The sequence below is a fragment of the Oncorhynchus tshawytscha genome, linkage group LG24, assembly GCF_018296145.1.
Source record: "Oncorhynchus tshawytscha isolate Ot180627B linkage group LG24, Otsh_v2.0, whole genome shotgun sequence".
NCBI lineage: Eukaryota > Metazoa > Chordata > Actinopteri > Salmoniformes > Salmonidae > Oncorhynchus > Oncorhynchus tshawytscha.
Window position 1 is genome coordinate 4258817 of NC_056452.1, and position 17709 is coordinate 4276525.

Sequence of the window (17709 nt, forward strand, 5' to 3'; positions counted from 1 at the left end):
GTGTTGAGCGGTTACCAAAGAAATGGGTACTCCTATATTCTTACTTTAGAGTTATTCATGTACCTTTATTTGTTCTACAAACGTTGGGCTGTATGATGAGACTCCAATGATGATTTGAAAAAAAAAGTTGTTTGAAAGGCATGAGCTCTGCTTTGTTTTTTTGCACAGGCTGTACACACTCCAATAGTCTCTCATTCACAATTTGACAAGCACTTGATAATGTCTAGAATTTCACGGAGGCATCCCCTTTGTGGCCGTAATGCACCATAAAAAGATCCATGCCTTTTGCGGACTGGAGTGCTGCGTTGTGCCCTTCTCCCTGAGTGTGCTGCACAATCAGAAGCGCCTCTCACTCACATATGGCTTTCTGTCATGTGATAGGTTCTTTTTCATAGGCTTACAAGTGGAGACAGACAAATCGGGGATGTAACTGCGTTTTTCCTTATCCAATTACGAGGTGTATATTGAAGATATTGGAAGAACTGTCCACATTTACTTTTCGTCAGCCAACAAGATGAGTATGCCTAACGAACAGCAAAAGCACTAGCCTATGTCAATCTACTATCCCCGATAGTACAAAAGTTGACCTATTCTATTCTGTGCGAGAAATAAATATTCCAAACATAGTCTGGGACAGTTGTGGGATGCGATATATCCCAAATTTATACAACCATTAGCATTAAAAAAAAACATTTTAATGCAATGTGGCTGACACAACAGATCAGAACATATAGCTTAAAATGTTGATAAACTATTAGGCTATTTTTTCACATTATAAGCGCACCAATGCACACATAGGCTATAAGCGCAAATGTTACATTAGCAGAAAACACCATTATCAAAAGTGACAGCAAATGCAATTATGCATGTAATACTTTTATTATAACGGTGCATTTTTATGGTAAAAATGATCTTCCCCAAACTTGAAACTCACAGGCTGCTTACAATTTATATGCCAGCTAGGCTCTACACCTCTTGTAAAGTGGATTAATGTGCTTTATTTCAAGAGGTTATTTGGCCAATTTAGTTGGAATTACAAACCTTATTAAAACATATAGGCCTATGGGCTAGGCTACATGATTGTGTGCAACTATGATTAGAAAAAGTCACAATTTCTTTTTCTTCTTATGCTTGGCATCATTCACAAGTGATAATATATAATTCACAAGTGATAGGTTAATATTGTCACCCATCAGATTATTCTTGATTTAATCTTGTCTTTACATATACTAAATAAAATGTGTGACATTTGTTTTGATTTAGAATGGACCGTTATCATGCACCTGTATCGAAACAGGGGCAGCGGGAAATAACACGTCATCTCAAATCAAATCAAATTTTATTGGTCACATCACTTGGTTAGCAGACGTTAATGCGAATGTAGCGGAATGCTTGTGCTTCTAGTTCTGACAGTGCAGTAATATCTAACAAGTAATCTAACAATGGGCTACACTATGCACTTAATGTAACGGCAGATTTCCTCCTCTTCGTCTGAAGAGGAGTAAGGATCGGACCAAGATGCGGCGTGGTAATTGTTCATGTCGTTTATTTTAAAAACAAACTGAACACTAAGAATACAAAAACAATAAACGATGACATGAATAACCAAACCGAAACAGTACCGTGTGGTGACAAATACAGACACGGAAACAAACACCAACAAAGGAACAGTGAAACCCAGGCTACCTAAGTATGATTCTCAATCAGAGACAACTAACGACACCTGCCTCTGATTGAGAACCATACTAGGCCGAAACTGAAACCCAAACATAGAAACCCAAAACATAGACTGCCCACCCCAACTCACGCCCTGACCATACTAAATAAAGACAAAACAAAGGAAAATAAAGGTCAGAACGTGACACTTAAATATCAAATGGAGGACGCTTTCCCCGTGGTTTATTTTCATGCCAGCCAGGTAGGCTATACTCCTGTTGAAAATATCAGCAATGTGCTTAATATTAGGAAATATGAGAAATAAATATAGTAGGCCTAGCCTATAGAAAGCTGATGGGATCATCGTCTCTTTATTAGTGGCCAATGACCCAACACACCTCCAGGCTGCGTAAGGGCTATTTGACTAAGAAGGAGAGTGATGGAGTGCTGCATCAGATGACCTGGCCTCCACAATCACCCGACCTCAACTAAATTGAGATGAGTTGGACCACAAAGTGAAGGAAAAGCAACCAACATGTGCTAAGCATGTGTGGGAACTCCTTCAAGACTGTTGGAAAAGCATTCCAGGTGAGGGTGGTTGAGAGAATGCCAAGAGTGTGCAAAGCTGTCATCAAGGCAAAGTGTGGCTCCTTTAAAGAATCAAAAATGTACAAATATATTTTTTGGTTAATACATGATTCTATCATGATTCTACAAATTTCCATTGGTCTAATGTCCATTGCTCGTGTTTCGTGGCCCAAGCAAGTCTCTTCTTATTGGTGTCCGTTAGTGGTTTCTTTGCAACAATTCAACCACGAATGCCTGATTCACGCAGTCTACTCTGAACAGTTGATGTTGAGATGTGTCTGTTATTGAACTCTGAAGCATTTATTTGGGCTGCAATTTCTGAGGCTGATAACTCTAATGAACTTATCCTCTGCAGCAGAGGTAACTCTGGGTCTTCCATTCCTGTGGCTGGCTGTCCTCATAAAAGCAAGTTTCATCATAGGGCTCAATGTTTTTGTGACTGCACTTTCTTGAAATGTTCCGTATGGACTGACCTTCATGTCTAAAAGTAATGATGAATTGTTGTTTCACCTTCCTTATTGGAGCTGTTCTTGCCATATGGTCTTCTACCAAATAGGGCAATCTTCTGTATACCCCCCTACCTTGTCACAACACAACTGATGGGCTCAAACTCTTTAAGAAGGAAAGAAATTCCACAGATTCACTAGAAGGCACACCTGTTAATGGAAATGCATTCCAGGTGACTTTTTCATGAAGCTGGTTGAGATAATGCCAAGAGTGTGCAAAGCTGTCATCAAGGCAAAGGGTGGCCATTTGAAGAATCTCAAATATAAATTATATTTCGATTCGTTTAACACTTTTTTGGTTACTACATGATTCCATATGTGTTATTTCATAGTTTTGATGTCTTCAATATTATTCTACAATGCAGAAAATAGTAAAATAAAAGCCCTTGAATGAGTAGGTATGTCCAAACATTTGACTGGTAGTGTATGTAAATGTGATATTTCAGTTATTTTATACATTTGATAAAATTTCCAAATTGCTTCATCATGAGAGGTTATTGTTTGTAGAGTTCTGAGGGAAAAAAATAGGTAATACATTTTAGAACAAAGCTGTAACGTAACAAAATATGAAAAAAGTCAAAGGGTTTGAATGCTTTCCAAATGCACTGTATACTTTGAATTAATGAAGCATGTTAAACATCAGTTGTTCAGCAGTAAAGTACACAACGAACATAAGCTACCTGTAACGGTTCTCTTGGGGTGAAGTAGAGGCGGAACAAAACGCAGAGTGATTATATTGATTCATGTTTAATAAACAAAGATAAACACAAACACTACAAAACAATAAACGTGGAAAACCAAAAACAGCCCTGTCTGGTGCAAAACAGAGACAGGAACAATCACCCACAAACACAGTGAAACCCAGGCTACCTAAATATGGTTCCCAATCAGAGACAATGACTAACACCTGCCTCTGATTGAGAACCATATCAGGCCAGACATAGAAATAGACAAACAAGACATCCAACATAGAATGCCCACTCAGATCACACCCTGACCAACCAAAACATAGAAACATACAAAGCAAACTATGGTCAGGGTGTGACACTACCATACATTCTATTCTTTAACTGATGTTGTATGTTAAATATAATAATTGTATATTGTTAAATCAAACTAAATGTGAAAATGATTATTTATCAGAAATGCAAGAAATGTTTAGTTTTTTTGGCAGTTTATTTTGTAGAAATATTTACATTTATTGTCATGCTTGGTATGTTTCAATAAACTAAACTAACTCATGACATGTACTGTAAGCTCTAAGCTATTGCAAATTGGAAACCAAAGATCATGTCCAAAAATGAATCCAATCTTCCAACAAACAGATGGATATCTTGCCAGTTGGAAGATTGGATTCATTCATTTTTGGAGGGAATTATGAACATGATCATTGGTACCCAGTAGCACAAGGATAGGGGATGAATTTAAAGCAAGCTATCTAGTCACTGTATCAATTAAAATGTGAAGAACAATAAAACAAACATTTACTATGTAGCACAATGTCTGTGCCATACAAATACCAGAAGGTTTCATAAGAAATGTTACAGTTAAATTAAAGCTGCAAGATTACTCATTTAAAGCTGCAATATGTAACCTTTTGGGTGACCTGACCAAATTCACATAGAAATGTGAGTTATAGATCTGTCATTATCATTGAAAGTAAGTCTAAGAAGTGCAAGATGTGTTCTATGTGCGCTATTTCTATGCGTCCCATTCTTAAGCATCGTTTTGGCATCTTTAACTTTCATTTTGTACACAAGCTTCAAACAACTGAAATTACAATATTTTTGAATGTTTTTTTACACCTGAATTAAGATGTTATTGCTGTAAAATGACATGTGGGATTCAACCTCTCCTGGGATTTGAACTTACAACCTTCTGGTTACCAGTGACCAGGAATGTTCTGCTTTTTGAGCATGGCAGCGATTGCCACAGATTTATTGGGAAGAATACATTTCTGCACTTTGCTAAAGGTTTCTCAGACTGTTAAAAATGATCTATAATTATTATATATTACAGTAAACACTGGCTACTGAGTAGCAGTAAAAATACAGTAAATATACAATTTACTAGGGTATTATTGCCCTAAAATAACTTGTAAATGATGATATTTACTGTATTTTTACTGCAACCTCCAGGTTGCCAGCGACCTGAATTACCTGCTACGTGACCAGGTCTCTGGGTATGACATTGGAGGTGGGCAACACCAACATAAAAATAGCAGGGTTCTGGGACACTTAATGTAAAGTATGAATATATGCTTTGGGGATTTGAACTTGCAACCTCTTGGTCAGAGGTGTGTTGATGTTTCTGCATTGCCACCAGGTACATATTTATTACCAAGAACATAATAAGGGTATGGTTAGGGCACAGTGTTGTACCCTAGGGTACATAAAGGTAAAATATACAAATAAGGCACCTTCAGAGGTACTCATATGATCTCACATGGTACTGTTTTGTAACTTTTATGGGTAATCTAGTGTAATGGTTAAAAATATTTTTAATATAAGGTGCAATCATCTATGCACTTTGAATTGTAGGTGGGAGGCAATGTACTGGCAGGGGGCTCCCTATTAGCATATTTGTGGGCGTTGTCTACAATATGTATTTGTGCCAAACGTTGGTTAGTGGAAGTGTTGCACCAGTTTAAGTGGTCTATGGTTATGTTAATTGAGGTTGAGCACCTCTTTTGTCCACTACTAATTCTGCAGTCTTTGTAAGAGCATGCGACAATAGAGAAGAACGGCACTGTAAAGGGGTTACTGAGCATTTTACAGTAACTTATAGGCAGATAGTTGCCAGGAGGTTAACTTTTTATTTACAATAACTTTCTGAGTTGATCCATATGCTTTGGTGCATTTTGACCTCTTTTGATTTGAAATAATCTTTACATACATATTTTTCCATACATACTAAAATCTGAATAAAATTGAAATTGTATCTTTGAAATGGTACAAACAAGGTTGCAGATCCACCCATCAAAGAATGTTGACTTGAATGGGAATATCCATTATTCTAAATTCTGTTGTCAATCTTCCATAGGAAACCTATTGAAATCACAGAAATATGGATATAATAGGACATTCCCATTCAAGTTAACATTCAACAGGGGTGGACCGGTGGCCATCTTGTTGGTAATAAAGCGAAGTTAAAATGTTAATTCAATTAAAATGTCAATGGTGTACCAGCTTAAATGCAGTGGTCACACACTACAAACTTCAGCTAACTTTAGCCACTGTTAACTAACAATCAATGGAAGTGTGGCAACTGTGCAAATGATTTACAATGGCCAAATCACCCTTTACTGCACACGTTATTATAGAACCATGCCCCCTATCACTTCCATTTTCATCACTTCAAATGGCCTCAAACAAATGTAGAACAATGTTTGAAAAAATATATTTTAAAGTTTTATTTAACTGTATGTTGCCTTATGGAAACACTGTGCGACAACGGTAATACTCTTCTACTAATATCATGAATAATTGGGTTTTCTAATAAAAATTAGGTGTTTGAATTATAATTGTATTGTTTTATTCCTTCACACTTTCTGAAAATATGTTTTCTTAAAAAAACTATTAAATCTAGCCCTATTATATATTTATGTAATGGATATTATAATATTATACATATAAAAATAATTGTATTTTCCATGCATATGTAAATAAAGTCGTATGTTATCTTGGCCAAATGTTATCTTTTTGGGGGGAGGGGGAGATGTAAAGATGATTGTTTTATGAGAATCATTTGTGGAGCAAATTAATAACTAGCTCTTAGCTAGTTATGTGCGTGGTAGCTAGTTATTATCTAGTTAAAAGGCCATGGTGTATTTTTTCATTTAGGGAAGTAAGGGGGTAAAGAGAAATTATATGTTGCCACATGGTAACATTATGCAGTAAAGGTTTATTAAGTAACGAAAAACCAACTATGTAGTTGATTTGGCCGATAACATTTCTAAATTGCACGATTGCATCTATCACAAGCATCGTTTTTTTGTTAGCAGTGGCTCAAGTTAGCTGAAGTTTGTAGTAGATTTAAAGAAAACCGAACCATGATTTACTGATTTTCCTGACCCATAGACTACTTTTTCGGTAAGGAACCATCTAACATCAAGTTGTAAAATCCTGAACTTCCTCTTTAATATTTGTACACATTCAGTGAGCAAGTCCAATAGTTTGCTATTATTCAGGCGAGGCAGCTTCTCCATCACCCCCTGGTCCATCTTCTGATGTATTCTGCATCATCTGCTTCAACTGGCTTTTGAAAAACCCAGCCTGAGAGAAAGAGACATGTGTAGAGAGAGATTATGACGTTATTTAACAGTTTTTTGGCAAATTTATTGCATAGTAAGAGTATAAGAATGTGTACTACATATTAGATTCCTGCATCGGCCCAGGTACCCACTGTTTCCTTGGATTAGGGAACTGTCTATTATTGGTGCTGAAACATTCTAATTTGTACACGTGCAGAGGCGTTCACAACTGAAACTTTCATTCACCATAAGCTGGTCATATAATTTGCGTTTGACTGGTGTGGCTGGCAAAGGTTAGAAGATTGTTGCAGGCTATATTCAATTCTGGCAATGCTTTATTTAAGTTTCAATTAAACAATTTGATAACCAAAACAATTTTGCCTGCAAAGGTTTTGAGTTGTTATAAATTAAAAAACTGTATTTTTCCTGCAAGTAATCGTCTTTTTCAACTAAATAAATAACATAAACATAGTAGGTTAGTAGAACTAGCTACTAGCTGAACTTGGTTACACAACTAACAGAGGACAGGACGACAATAACCCAACATAAAAACAAAAACAAGTTGCTGGCTGGCCCGTGTCTCTGATATTTGATGAGGAGGTATGCTGGATGGAGCAGATGAGCCTTTCACTATATAAGCAGGCTATTTTTCAAAGCGATTGAGTTATCAATGTGCCACATTGTGAAAATAAAAATAAATAATTTTTATGGTTTCCTTTATCCAACGGTTAAATAAACATGCAGACAAATTAGGAAAATCAATGGGCTTACTGTCTGGAGTAAAAAAAACAATTTAAAAAATAGATGCAATTTGGCAGGTTCACAGATAATCTCTCGGAACAATTCTTTGTAGGTGGGTCGATTTGTGGAGGACAATCTGTCCTGGTGTCGAATGGGTATCGGAATTGTGGCAGGCGTGGGGCGGGTGTGGCTCCAAAAAACGGATCCATGCAGACCTCTACTATACACAGTGCCTTCAGAAATATTCACACCCATTGACTTTTTTCACATTTTGTTGTGTTACAGCCTAAAATGTATTACATTGTCACTGGCCTACACATAATACTCCATAATGTCAAAGTGGAATCATGTTTTTTTTTTTTTTTACAAAATAAAAAAATTCAAAGCTGAAATGTTTTCAGTCAATAAGTATTTAACCCCTCTGCTATGGCAGGCCTAATTAAGTTCAGGACTACACATTAGCTTCACAAGTCACATAATAAGTTGCATGGATTTGTGCGTGCAATAGCGGTGTTTAACATGATTTTTGAGGTAGTCATTTTTGAATGACTATCTCATCTCTGTACCCCACACACACATCTGTACCCCACCTGTAAGGTCCCTCAGTCGAGCATTGAATTTCAAGCACAGACTCAACCACAAAGACCAGGGAGGTTTTCCAATGCCTTGCAAAGAAGGGCACCTATTGGTAAACATAAACAATCTGACATTGAATATCCCTTTGAGCATGGTGAAGTTATTAATTACACTTTGGATGGTGTATCAAAACACCCAGGAATGTAGAAAACCGCTCAGGGATTTCACCATGAGGCCAATGGTGACTTTAAAACAGTTACAGAGTTTAATGGCTGTGATAGGAAAAAACAGGATGGGTCAACAACATTGTAGTTACTACACAATATGAACCTTAAGGACAGAGGGAAAAGAAGGAAACCTGTACATAATTCAAATATTCCAAAGCATGCATCCTGTTTGCAACAAAGCACTAAAGTAAAACTGCAAAATAATTTGGCAAAGCAATTAACTTTTTGTCCTGAATACAAAGTGGTATGTTTGGGGCAAATCCAATACAACACATTACTGAGTGAGTACCACTCTCCATATGTTCATGCATAGTGATGGCTGCATCATGTTATGGGTATGCTTGTAATCATTAAGGACTGGGTATTTTTTCAGTATAAAAAATAAATGTAATGGAGCTAAGCACAAGCAAAATCCTAGTGGAGACCTGGTTCAGGCTGCTTTCCACCAGACACTGGGAGATTAATTCCCCTTTCAGCAGGACAATAACTTAAAACACAAGGCCAAATATACACGAGTTGCTTAGTAAGAAGACAGTGAATATTCCTGAGTGGCAGAGTTTCAGTCTTGACTTAAATCTACTTGAAAATCTATGGCAAGACCTCAAAATGGTTGTCTAGCAATGATCAACAACCAATTTGACAGAGCTTGAAGAATTTTGAAAATAATCATGGGCAAAGGTTGCACAATCCAGGTGTGGAAAACTCTTAGAAACGTAATGAAATGTCTTCTTCCAACTCACTCTCAAACACTTAAATCCCCTGAAGGCAGCTCACTTTCCAGCCCACTTGAATAGCCCCCACGATATGCAACTTTTCAGGGAAGTCTGGAACCAATGTACTCAGTCAGTTAGGAAAGCTAAGGCTAGCTTTTGCAAACAGAAATTTGATTCCTGTAGCACTAATTCTAAAAAGTTTTCGGACACTGTAAAGTCCATGAAGAATGAGAGCACCTCCACCCAGCTGCCCACTGCACTGAGAATAGGAAACAATGTCACCACTGATAAATCTACGATAATCGATAATTTTAATAATAATACCCCTACTCTGGCCAACATCTCAGCAACCCCTGCAGCAACTTGAGCGTTCAGTGTGTGAAATTGGAGGGCCTGTTGTCCGGACCTCTGGCAGTCTATGGGGGTGCCACAGGGTTCAATTCTTGGGCTGACTCTTTTCTCTCTATATATCAATGATGTCACTCTTGCTGCTGGTGATTCTCTGATCCACCTCTATGCAGACAACACCATTCTGTATACATCTGGCCCTTCTTTGGACACTATGCTAACAAACCTCCAAACGAGCTTCAATGTCATACAACACTCCTTCCGTGGCCTCCAACTGCTTTTAAATGCTAGAAAAACTAAGTGTATGCTCTTCAACCGATTGCTGCCCGCACTCTCCCGCCCGACTAGCATCACTACTCTGGACGGTTCTAACCTAGAACCTACCGATCCTTAACTTCGGCGATGTCATTTACAAAATAGCCCCCAACACTCTACTCAGCAAACTGAATGTAGTCTATCACAGTGCCATCCGTTTTATCACCAAAGCCCCATATACTACCCACCACTGCGACCTGTATGTCCTTGTTGGCTGGTCCTCACTACATATCCGTCGGCAAACCGACTGGCTCCAGGTCATCTATAAGTCTTTGCTCGGTAAAAGCCCAGCCTTATCTCAGCTCACTGGTCACCATAGCATCACCCACCCATAGCACACGTTCCAGCAGGTTTTTTGCACTGGTCATCCCCAAAGCCAACACTTCTTTTGGCCGCCTTTCCTTCCAGTTCTCTGCTGCCAATGACTAAAACGAATTGCAAAAATATCTGAAGCTGGAGTCTTATATCTCCCTCACTAACTTTAAGCATCAGCTGTCTGAGCAGCTTACCAATCACCGTACATGTACACAGCCAATCTGTAAATAGCACACCCGTCTACCTTATTCCCTTTGATATTACTTACCCGCTTACTCTTTTGCACCCCAGTATCTCTACTTGCACATTCATCATCTGCACATCTATCACTCCAGTATTAATGTTAAATTGTAATTTTTTTCGCCTCTAGGGCCTATTTATTGCCTTCCTCCCTACATTTCCCCACACTGTACATATATTTTTGTTTTATTTTGTGTTATTGACTGTAGGTTTGTTTATGTGTAACTCTGTGTTATTGTTTTTGTCTCACTGCTTTGCTTTATCTTGGCCAGATCGCAGTTGTAAATGAGAACTTGTTCTCAACTGTCCTACCTGGTTAAATAAAGGTGAAAAAAAAAACTTTCCAGCTCACACTCAAACACATAGATCCCCTGAACGCAGCTCACTCTCTAGATCTCAATCACCTGAATTCTGATCACCTGTTCACACACCTGTATGTCATTATCACACACTATTTAGTTCAGTTCTTTGCACCCAATCATTGTGAGATATTGTTTGTTTTGTGACAGACTTCTATTCGGAGTTCTGTTTTCACTTAATTGAAATCCTCCCGTGTATGATAGTTTTTGCCTGCCTCACTAACAACGCTTTTTGCCTATTCCCTGCCTGTACTTTCGGATTTCCTGTTATCAACCTATTGTCTGATCTCCCGGGCGGCGTTACTAGCCTTTTCCCTGCCTTTACTGTTGCCTTTTTGGACTCCCTGTGTATGACCTTCTGCCTTCCCCTGGACCCAGCTACCTGCCTCCTGTGGTCCTTCACAAATAAACACCTGCTGCGCCCTGCGCTTGAAACCAGCTCTCTGTCTCCCATCGTGTTCATTGCACATACCCAGAACGATTCACAGCTGTAATCGCTGCCAAAGGTGCTTCTACAAAGTATTGACTGAGGGGTGTGAATACTTAACTAAATGATATATTTCTGTATTTCATTTTCAATACACTTGCAAAAAAATCTAAAAACATCTTTGCACATATGGGGTATTGTGTGTAGATGGGTGAGATTTTTTTATTTAATCAATTTTGAATTCAGGCTGTAACACAACAGAATGAGGAATGAGTTGAGGGGTATGAATACTTTCTGAAGGCATTGTATGCTGTACATGGCACATTACATGGATATGAAAACAACCCTGGTTTTAGAACTACTTAATATAAAATGGTGATGTACAACCTTTGTGTCACGCCCTGGTCTAAGTATTTTGTGTTTTTTTTTTTTCATGTATTGGGTCAGGCCAGGGTGTGGCATGGGGTTTTTGTATTGTGGTGTGTTTTGCCTTGGGGTTTTGGTGTGTATGTATTGGGATTGTAGCTAGTGGGGTTATCTAGCAAAGTCTATGGCTGTCTGGAGTGGTTCTCAATCAGAGGCAGGTGTTTATCGTTGTCTCTGATTGGGAACCATGTTTAGGCAGCCATATTCTTTGAGTTTGTCGTGGGTGATTGTCCTTAGTGTCCTCTATGTTAGTTTGCACCAGTATAGGCTGTTTCGGTTTTCGTTACATTCTTTGTTTTGTAGTGTGTGTGTTTATTCGTGTTGTACGTTGTTCATTAAACATGGATCGCAATCTACACGCTGCAGTTTGGTCCGACGCTCCTTCACACCTAGAAAACCGTAACACTTTCAGTATACTGTAGATATTCAACATATGAGAGTGAAATTGATTATACCAAATATGTAATGAATATTACCTTATAAAGCCCAGCTGTGATCAAAGCTAACAGCAGCAGACCTCCCACAACACCCCCAATGACCCCCTTTGTGAAGTTAACTTCAGGATACACCTCCACCTGAGTTTCAATCTGAGGATGACAAATGCATGTATTTTCAACTGAAGCTAAATTAAGTTATCAATCTTACTGGGTGGCAGGGTTGGAGTCAATTTGAAATTGAAGGCAGTCAATTCAGGAAGTAAACTGAAATTCCAATTCAATAAGTAAAACATTTTAATATATTTTTTAATAACTTTGCAATAAACTGAAAAGGAGAAGCTATTTAAGCCAAAGTTTTTACATATTTGGATTTAAAATTAAATTCACTCCCTGAATTGACTGATTTCAATTCCAATCGACCTCAACCCAGATTTGAGGAGATCTAAAAGGCTACCTTTTGTATAGGTGGGTTATTTTTGGAGTCCGAAGAATAATAGATGTATTGGTTTCTGTCATAATCTATAGTGGCACTGCTGACCAAGTTGAACTGGGCAGACTCAAGACCAATCTGAGAGCAGAGAGAAAGAGCGAGGAATGTTAGTAAGGAGATATGTTCTGTAAATTAGCACAGCTAGCATTGGGGGAAAATACTGTATACAATTATCCATACCTCCATCCTTTCATTTATTACCTGTTCAATCCATTGAGAGCTGAGGTTACCAGTGATGTTATAAGAGTTACGATCCAAATTTCGAATGAAGCTTTTGCACATGAACACCCCACAATTTGCGACAGAGCAGTCCTGTAGGATAGGGGGAAGAAAAAATAATTGCGATCAATTTGAACTAATGACAATCGAACACATTAATATAATAGAATACATTATTTACTATTAACCCATGAATAAGCATTACAACTATTTATATATGCATTTTAGTTGGTAAGCATTTATAACATATAATTTATAAAGCATTTATACTCCTTTATGGACAATTTATAATGGGTTATTCATAAGTTATAAAGTGTAACACAAATCAAGTATTTTAAAAGTCACATTTTAAGAGGTTGTGAATACCTTTTCTTAATTAAGTTTGCCTTCATACAGAATCAGGCAACTACCTAAATGTAATTCTGTTTACATTTAACAGCATTTCTAGACACAGCAAATCTGTAATAACACCTGTAACAACACTTGGCTTCAACATCTTAAAAATGATAGAATATATGTTTAGCCATTAGATTATGTGTTAAATAAATAATCTATTAGCAGAAAACCTGTCATTGCTACTGTTCGTGACACTCAAGGCAAGTTGGTGTTAGGTGTGACCGTTGCAATACCAGGAAGTTGCAATATCAGGAAGTTGTTGAGAAATATTATTTCAAATAGAAGTGGATGGCATTATAAAACTGAAATGGGCTAGCACTATTCACCACAGCATGATTTTTCTGCAGTTGGTCCACAAACTCTGTGGCAGTAGGTTCCTCATTCTTGTGTCTTTGACAACCTTGAATCTGAAACACAAAAGTTTCCTGTCAATTCCAATCATCACAAAACTGAAATAAAACCTGCAATATCCACCTTCTTTGTCCCATTTCTTGGGATTGAACATAGTGCTTACTTTACTTTATATTTGTGCTATTTGTGCATTTATCATTACTAATGTATTTATACACTGAACAAAAATATAAACACAATATGTCTAGTGTTGGTCCCATGTTTCATGAGCTGAAATAAAAGATCCCAGAAATGTTACAAAAAGCAAAAAGTGTGCTCTTCACAGATGAATTCCGGTTTTAACTGTACCGGGCAAATGGCAGACCGAGTGTATTGCGTTGTGTGGGCGAGCAGTTTGCTGATGTCAATGTTGTGAACAGTGGGGTTATGGTATGGTATAAGCTACAGACAGTCGAACACAATTGCATTTTATCAATGTCAATTTGAATGCTGAGATACTGTGACGAGATCCTGAGGCCTATTGTCGTGCTATTCATCCGCTGCCATTAACTCATGTTTCAGCATGATAATGCACGGCCCCGTTTCTAGTCCCTCCTGTAGCAAAACACCCCCACAACATGATGCTGCCACCCCCGTGCTTCACGGTTGGGATTGTGTTCTTCGGCTTGCAAGCATCCCCCTTTTTCCTCCAAACATAACGATAGTCAATATGGCCAAACAATTCTATTTTTGTTTCATCAGAGCAGAGGACATTTCTCCAAAGAGTACGGTCTTTGTCCCCATGTGCAGTTGCAAACCGTAGTCTGGCTTTTTTATGGCGGTTTTGGAGCAGTGGCTTCTTCTTTGCTGAGCGGCTTTTCAGGTTATGTCGATATAGGACTTGTTTTACTGTGGATATAGATACTTTTGTACCTCTTTCCTCCAGCATCTTCAAAAGGTCCTTTGCTGTTGTTCTGGGATTGATTTGCACTTTTCACACCAAAGTACGTTCATCTATTGTAGACAGAATGCATCTCCTTCCTGAGCGGTATGACGGCCGTGTGGTCCCATGGTGTTTATACTATTGCATACTATTGTTTGTACAGATGAACGTGGGACCTTCAGGCATTTGGAAATTTATTTTGATTTTCCCATGATGTCAAGCAAAGAGGCACTGAGTTTGAAGGTAGGCCTTGAAATACATCCACAGGTACACCTCCAATTGACTCAAAATATGTCAGTTAGCCTATCAGAAGCTTCTAAAGCCATGACATCATTTTCTGGAATTTTCCCAGCTGTTTAAAGGCACAGTCAACTTAGTGTATGTAAACTTCTGACCCACTGGAATTGTGATACAATGAATTATAAGTGAAATAATCTGTCTGTAAACAATTGTTGAAAGAATTACTTGTGTCATGCACAAAGTAGATGTCCTAACCGACTTGCCAAAACTATAGTTTGTTAACAAGACATTTGTGGAGTGGTTGAAAAACAAGTTATAATGACTCCAACATAATTGTATGTAAACTTCCGACTTCAACTGTATATACAGTGCCTTGCGAAAGTATTCGGCCCCCTTGAACTTTGCGACCTTTTGCCACATTTCAGGCTTCAAACATAAAGATATAAAACTGTATTTTTTTGTGAAGAATCAACAACAATTGGGACACAGTCATGAAGTGGAACGACATTTATTGGATATTTCAAACTTTTTTAACAAATCAAAAACTGAAAAATTGGGCGTGCAAAATTATTCAGCCCCCTTAAGTTAATACTTTGTAGCGCCACCTTTTGCTGCGATTACAGCTGTAAGTCGCTTGGGGTATGTCTCTATCAGTTTTGCACATCGAGAGACTGAAATTCTTTCCCATTCCTCCTTGCAAAACAGCTCGAGCTCAGTGAGGTTGGATGGAGAGCATTTGTGAACAGCAGTTTTCAGTTCTTTTCACAGATTCTCGATTGGATTCAGGTCTGGACTTTGACTTGGCCATTCTAACACCTGGATATGTTTATTTTTGAACCATTCCATTGTAGATTTTGCTTTATGTTTTGAATCATTGTCTTGTTGGAAGACAAATCTCCGTCCCAGTCTCAGGTCTTTTGCAGACTCCATCAGGTTTTCTTCCAGAATGGTCCTGTATTTGGCTCCATCCATCTTCCCATCAATTTTAACCATCTTCCCTGTCCCTGCTGAAGAAAAGCAGGCCCAAACCATGATGCTGCCACCACCATGTTTGACAGTGGGGATGGTGTGTTCAGGGTGCTGAGCTGTCTTGCTTTTACGCCAAACATAACGTTTTGCATTGTTGCCAAAAAGTTCAATTTTGGTTTCATCTGACCAGAGCACCTTCTTCCACATGTTTGGTGTGTCTCCCAGGTGGCTTGTGGCAAACTTTAAACGACACTTCTTATGGATATCTTTAAGAAATGGCTTTCTTCTTGCCACTCTTCCATAAAGGCCAGATTTGTGCAATATACGAATGATTGTTGTCCTATGGACAGAGTCTCCCACCTCAGCTGTAGATCTCTGCAGTTCATCTAGAGTGATCATGGGCCTCTTGGCTGCATCTCCGATCAGTCTTCTCCTTGTATGAGCTGAAAGTTTAAAGGGACGGCCAGGTCTTGGTAGATTTGCAGTGGTCTGATACTCCTTCCATTTCAATATTATCGCTTGCACAGTGCTCCTTGGGATGTTTAAAGCTTGGGAAATCTTTTTGTATCCAAATCCGGCTTTAAACTTCTTCACAACAGTATCTCGGACCTGCCTGGCGTGTTCCTTGTTCTTCATGATGCTCTCTGCGCTTTTATTGGACCTCTGAGACTATCACAGTGCAGGTGCATTTATACGGAGACTTGATTACACACAGGTGGATTGTATTTATCATCATTAGTCATTTAGGTCAACATTGGATCATTCAGAGATCCTCACTGAACTTCTGGAGAGAGTTTGCTGCACTGAAAGTAAAGGGGCTGAATAATTTTGCACGCCCAATTTTTCAGTTTTTGATTTGTTAAAAAAGTTTGAAATATCCAATAAGTGTTGTTCCACTTCATGATTGTATCCCACTTGTTGTTGATTCTTCACAAAAAAATACAGTTTTATATCTTTATGTTTGAAGCCTGAAATGTGGCAAAAGGTCGCAAAGTTCAAGGGGGCCGAATACTTTCGCAAGGCACTGTATATATACACACACTACCGTTCAGAAGTTTGGGGTCACTCAGAAATGTCCTTGTTTTTTTAAAGAAAAGCACATTTTTTGTCCATTAAAATAACATCAAATTGATCAGAAATAGAGTGTAGAGATTGTTAATGTTATAAATGACTATTGTAGCTGGAAATGGTAGATTTTGTATGGACTATCTACATAGGCTTATGAGGCCCATTATCAGCAACCATTACTCCTGTGTTCCAATGGCACGTTGTGTTAGCTAATTCAAGTTTATCATTTTTAAAGGCTAACTGATCATTAGAAAACCCTTTTGCAATTATGTTAGCACAGCTGAAAACTTTTGTCCTCTTTAAAGAAGCAATAAAACTGTCCTTCTTTAGACTAGTTGAGTATCTGGAGCATCAGCATTTCTGGGTTTGATTACAGGCTCAAAATGGCGAGAAACAAATACATTTCTTCTGAAAATTGTCGGTCTATTCTTGTTTGAGAAATGAAGGCTATTCCATGCGAGAAATTGCCATCTTGTAAACTGAACATTGTGTACAATGCTGTGTACTACTCCCTTCAGAGAACAGGACAAGCAGACTCTAACCAGAATAGAAAGTGGGAGACGCCGGTACACAACTGCGTAAGAGGACATGTACATTAGAGTGTCTAGTTTAAGAAACAGATGCCTCACAAGTCCTCAACTGGTAGCTTCATTAAGTAGTACGTGCAAAACACCAGTCTCAACATCAACAGTGCAGAGTCGACTCCGGGATGCTGTCTTTCTAGGCAGAGTTCCTCTGTCCAGTGTCTGTGTTCGTTTGCCCATCTCAATCTTATCGTTTTATTGGTCAGTCTGAGATATGGCTTTTTCTTTGCAACTCTGCCTAGAAGGCCAGCATCCCGGAGTCACCTCTTCAATGTTGACGTTGAGAGTACTATTTACACACAATACCCCATAATGACAAAGTGAAAACAGGTTTTAAGAAATGT

At 38.4% G+C, this 17709-nt stretch overlaps 1 protein-coding gene across 2 annotated transcripts in view; it reads right to left on the reverse strand.

Moving 5' to 3' along the window:
• Positions 1-3907: 3907 nt before the first annotated feature.
• LOC112223837 (integrin alpha-X) overlaps positions 3908-17709 on the reverse strand; it is a 67115-nt gene continuing 53313 nt past the window's right edge. For both annotated transcript variants that reach the window (XM_024387091.2, XM_024387092.2), the window contains exons 26-30: positions 13558-13638; positions 12818-12928; positions 12581-12694; positions 12166-12276; positions 3908-7024 (exon numbers count right to left, since the gene is read on the reverse strand). In XM_024387091.2, the coding sequence (XP_024242859.1) occupies positions 6932-7024; positions 12166-12276; positions 12581-12694; positions 12818-12928; positions 13558-13638 (510 nt within the window). In that variant the 3' untranslated portion in view covers positions 3908-6931. The remainder of the gene's footprint in view (positions 7025-12165; positions 12277-12580; positions 12695-12817; positions 12929-13557; positions 13639-17709) is intronic.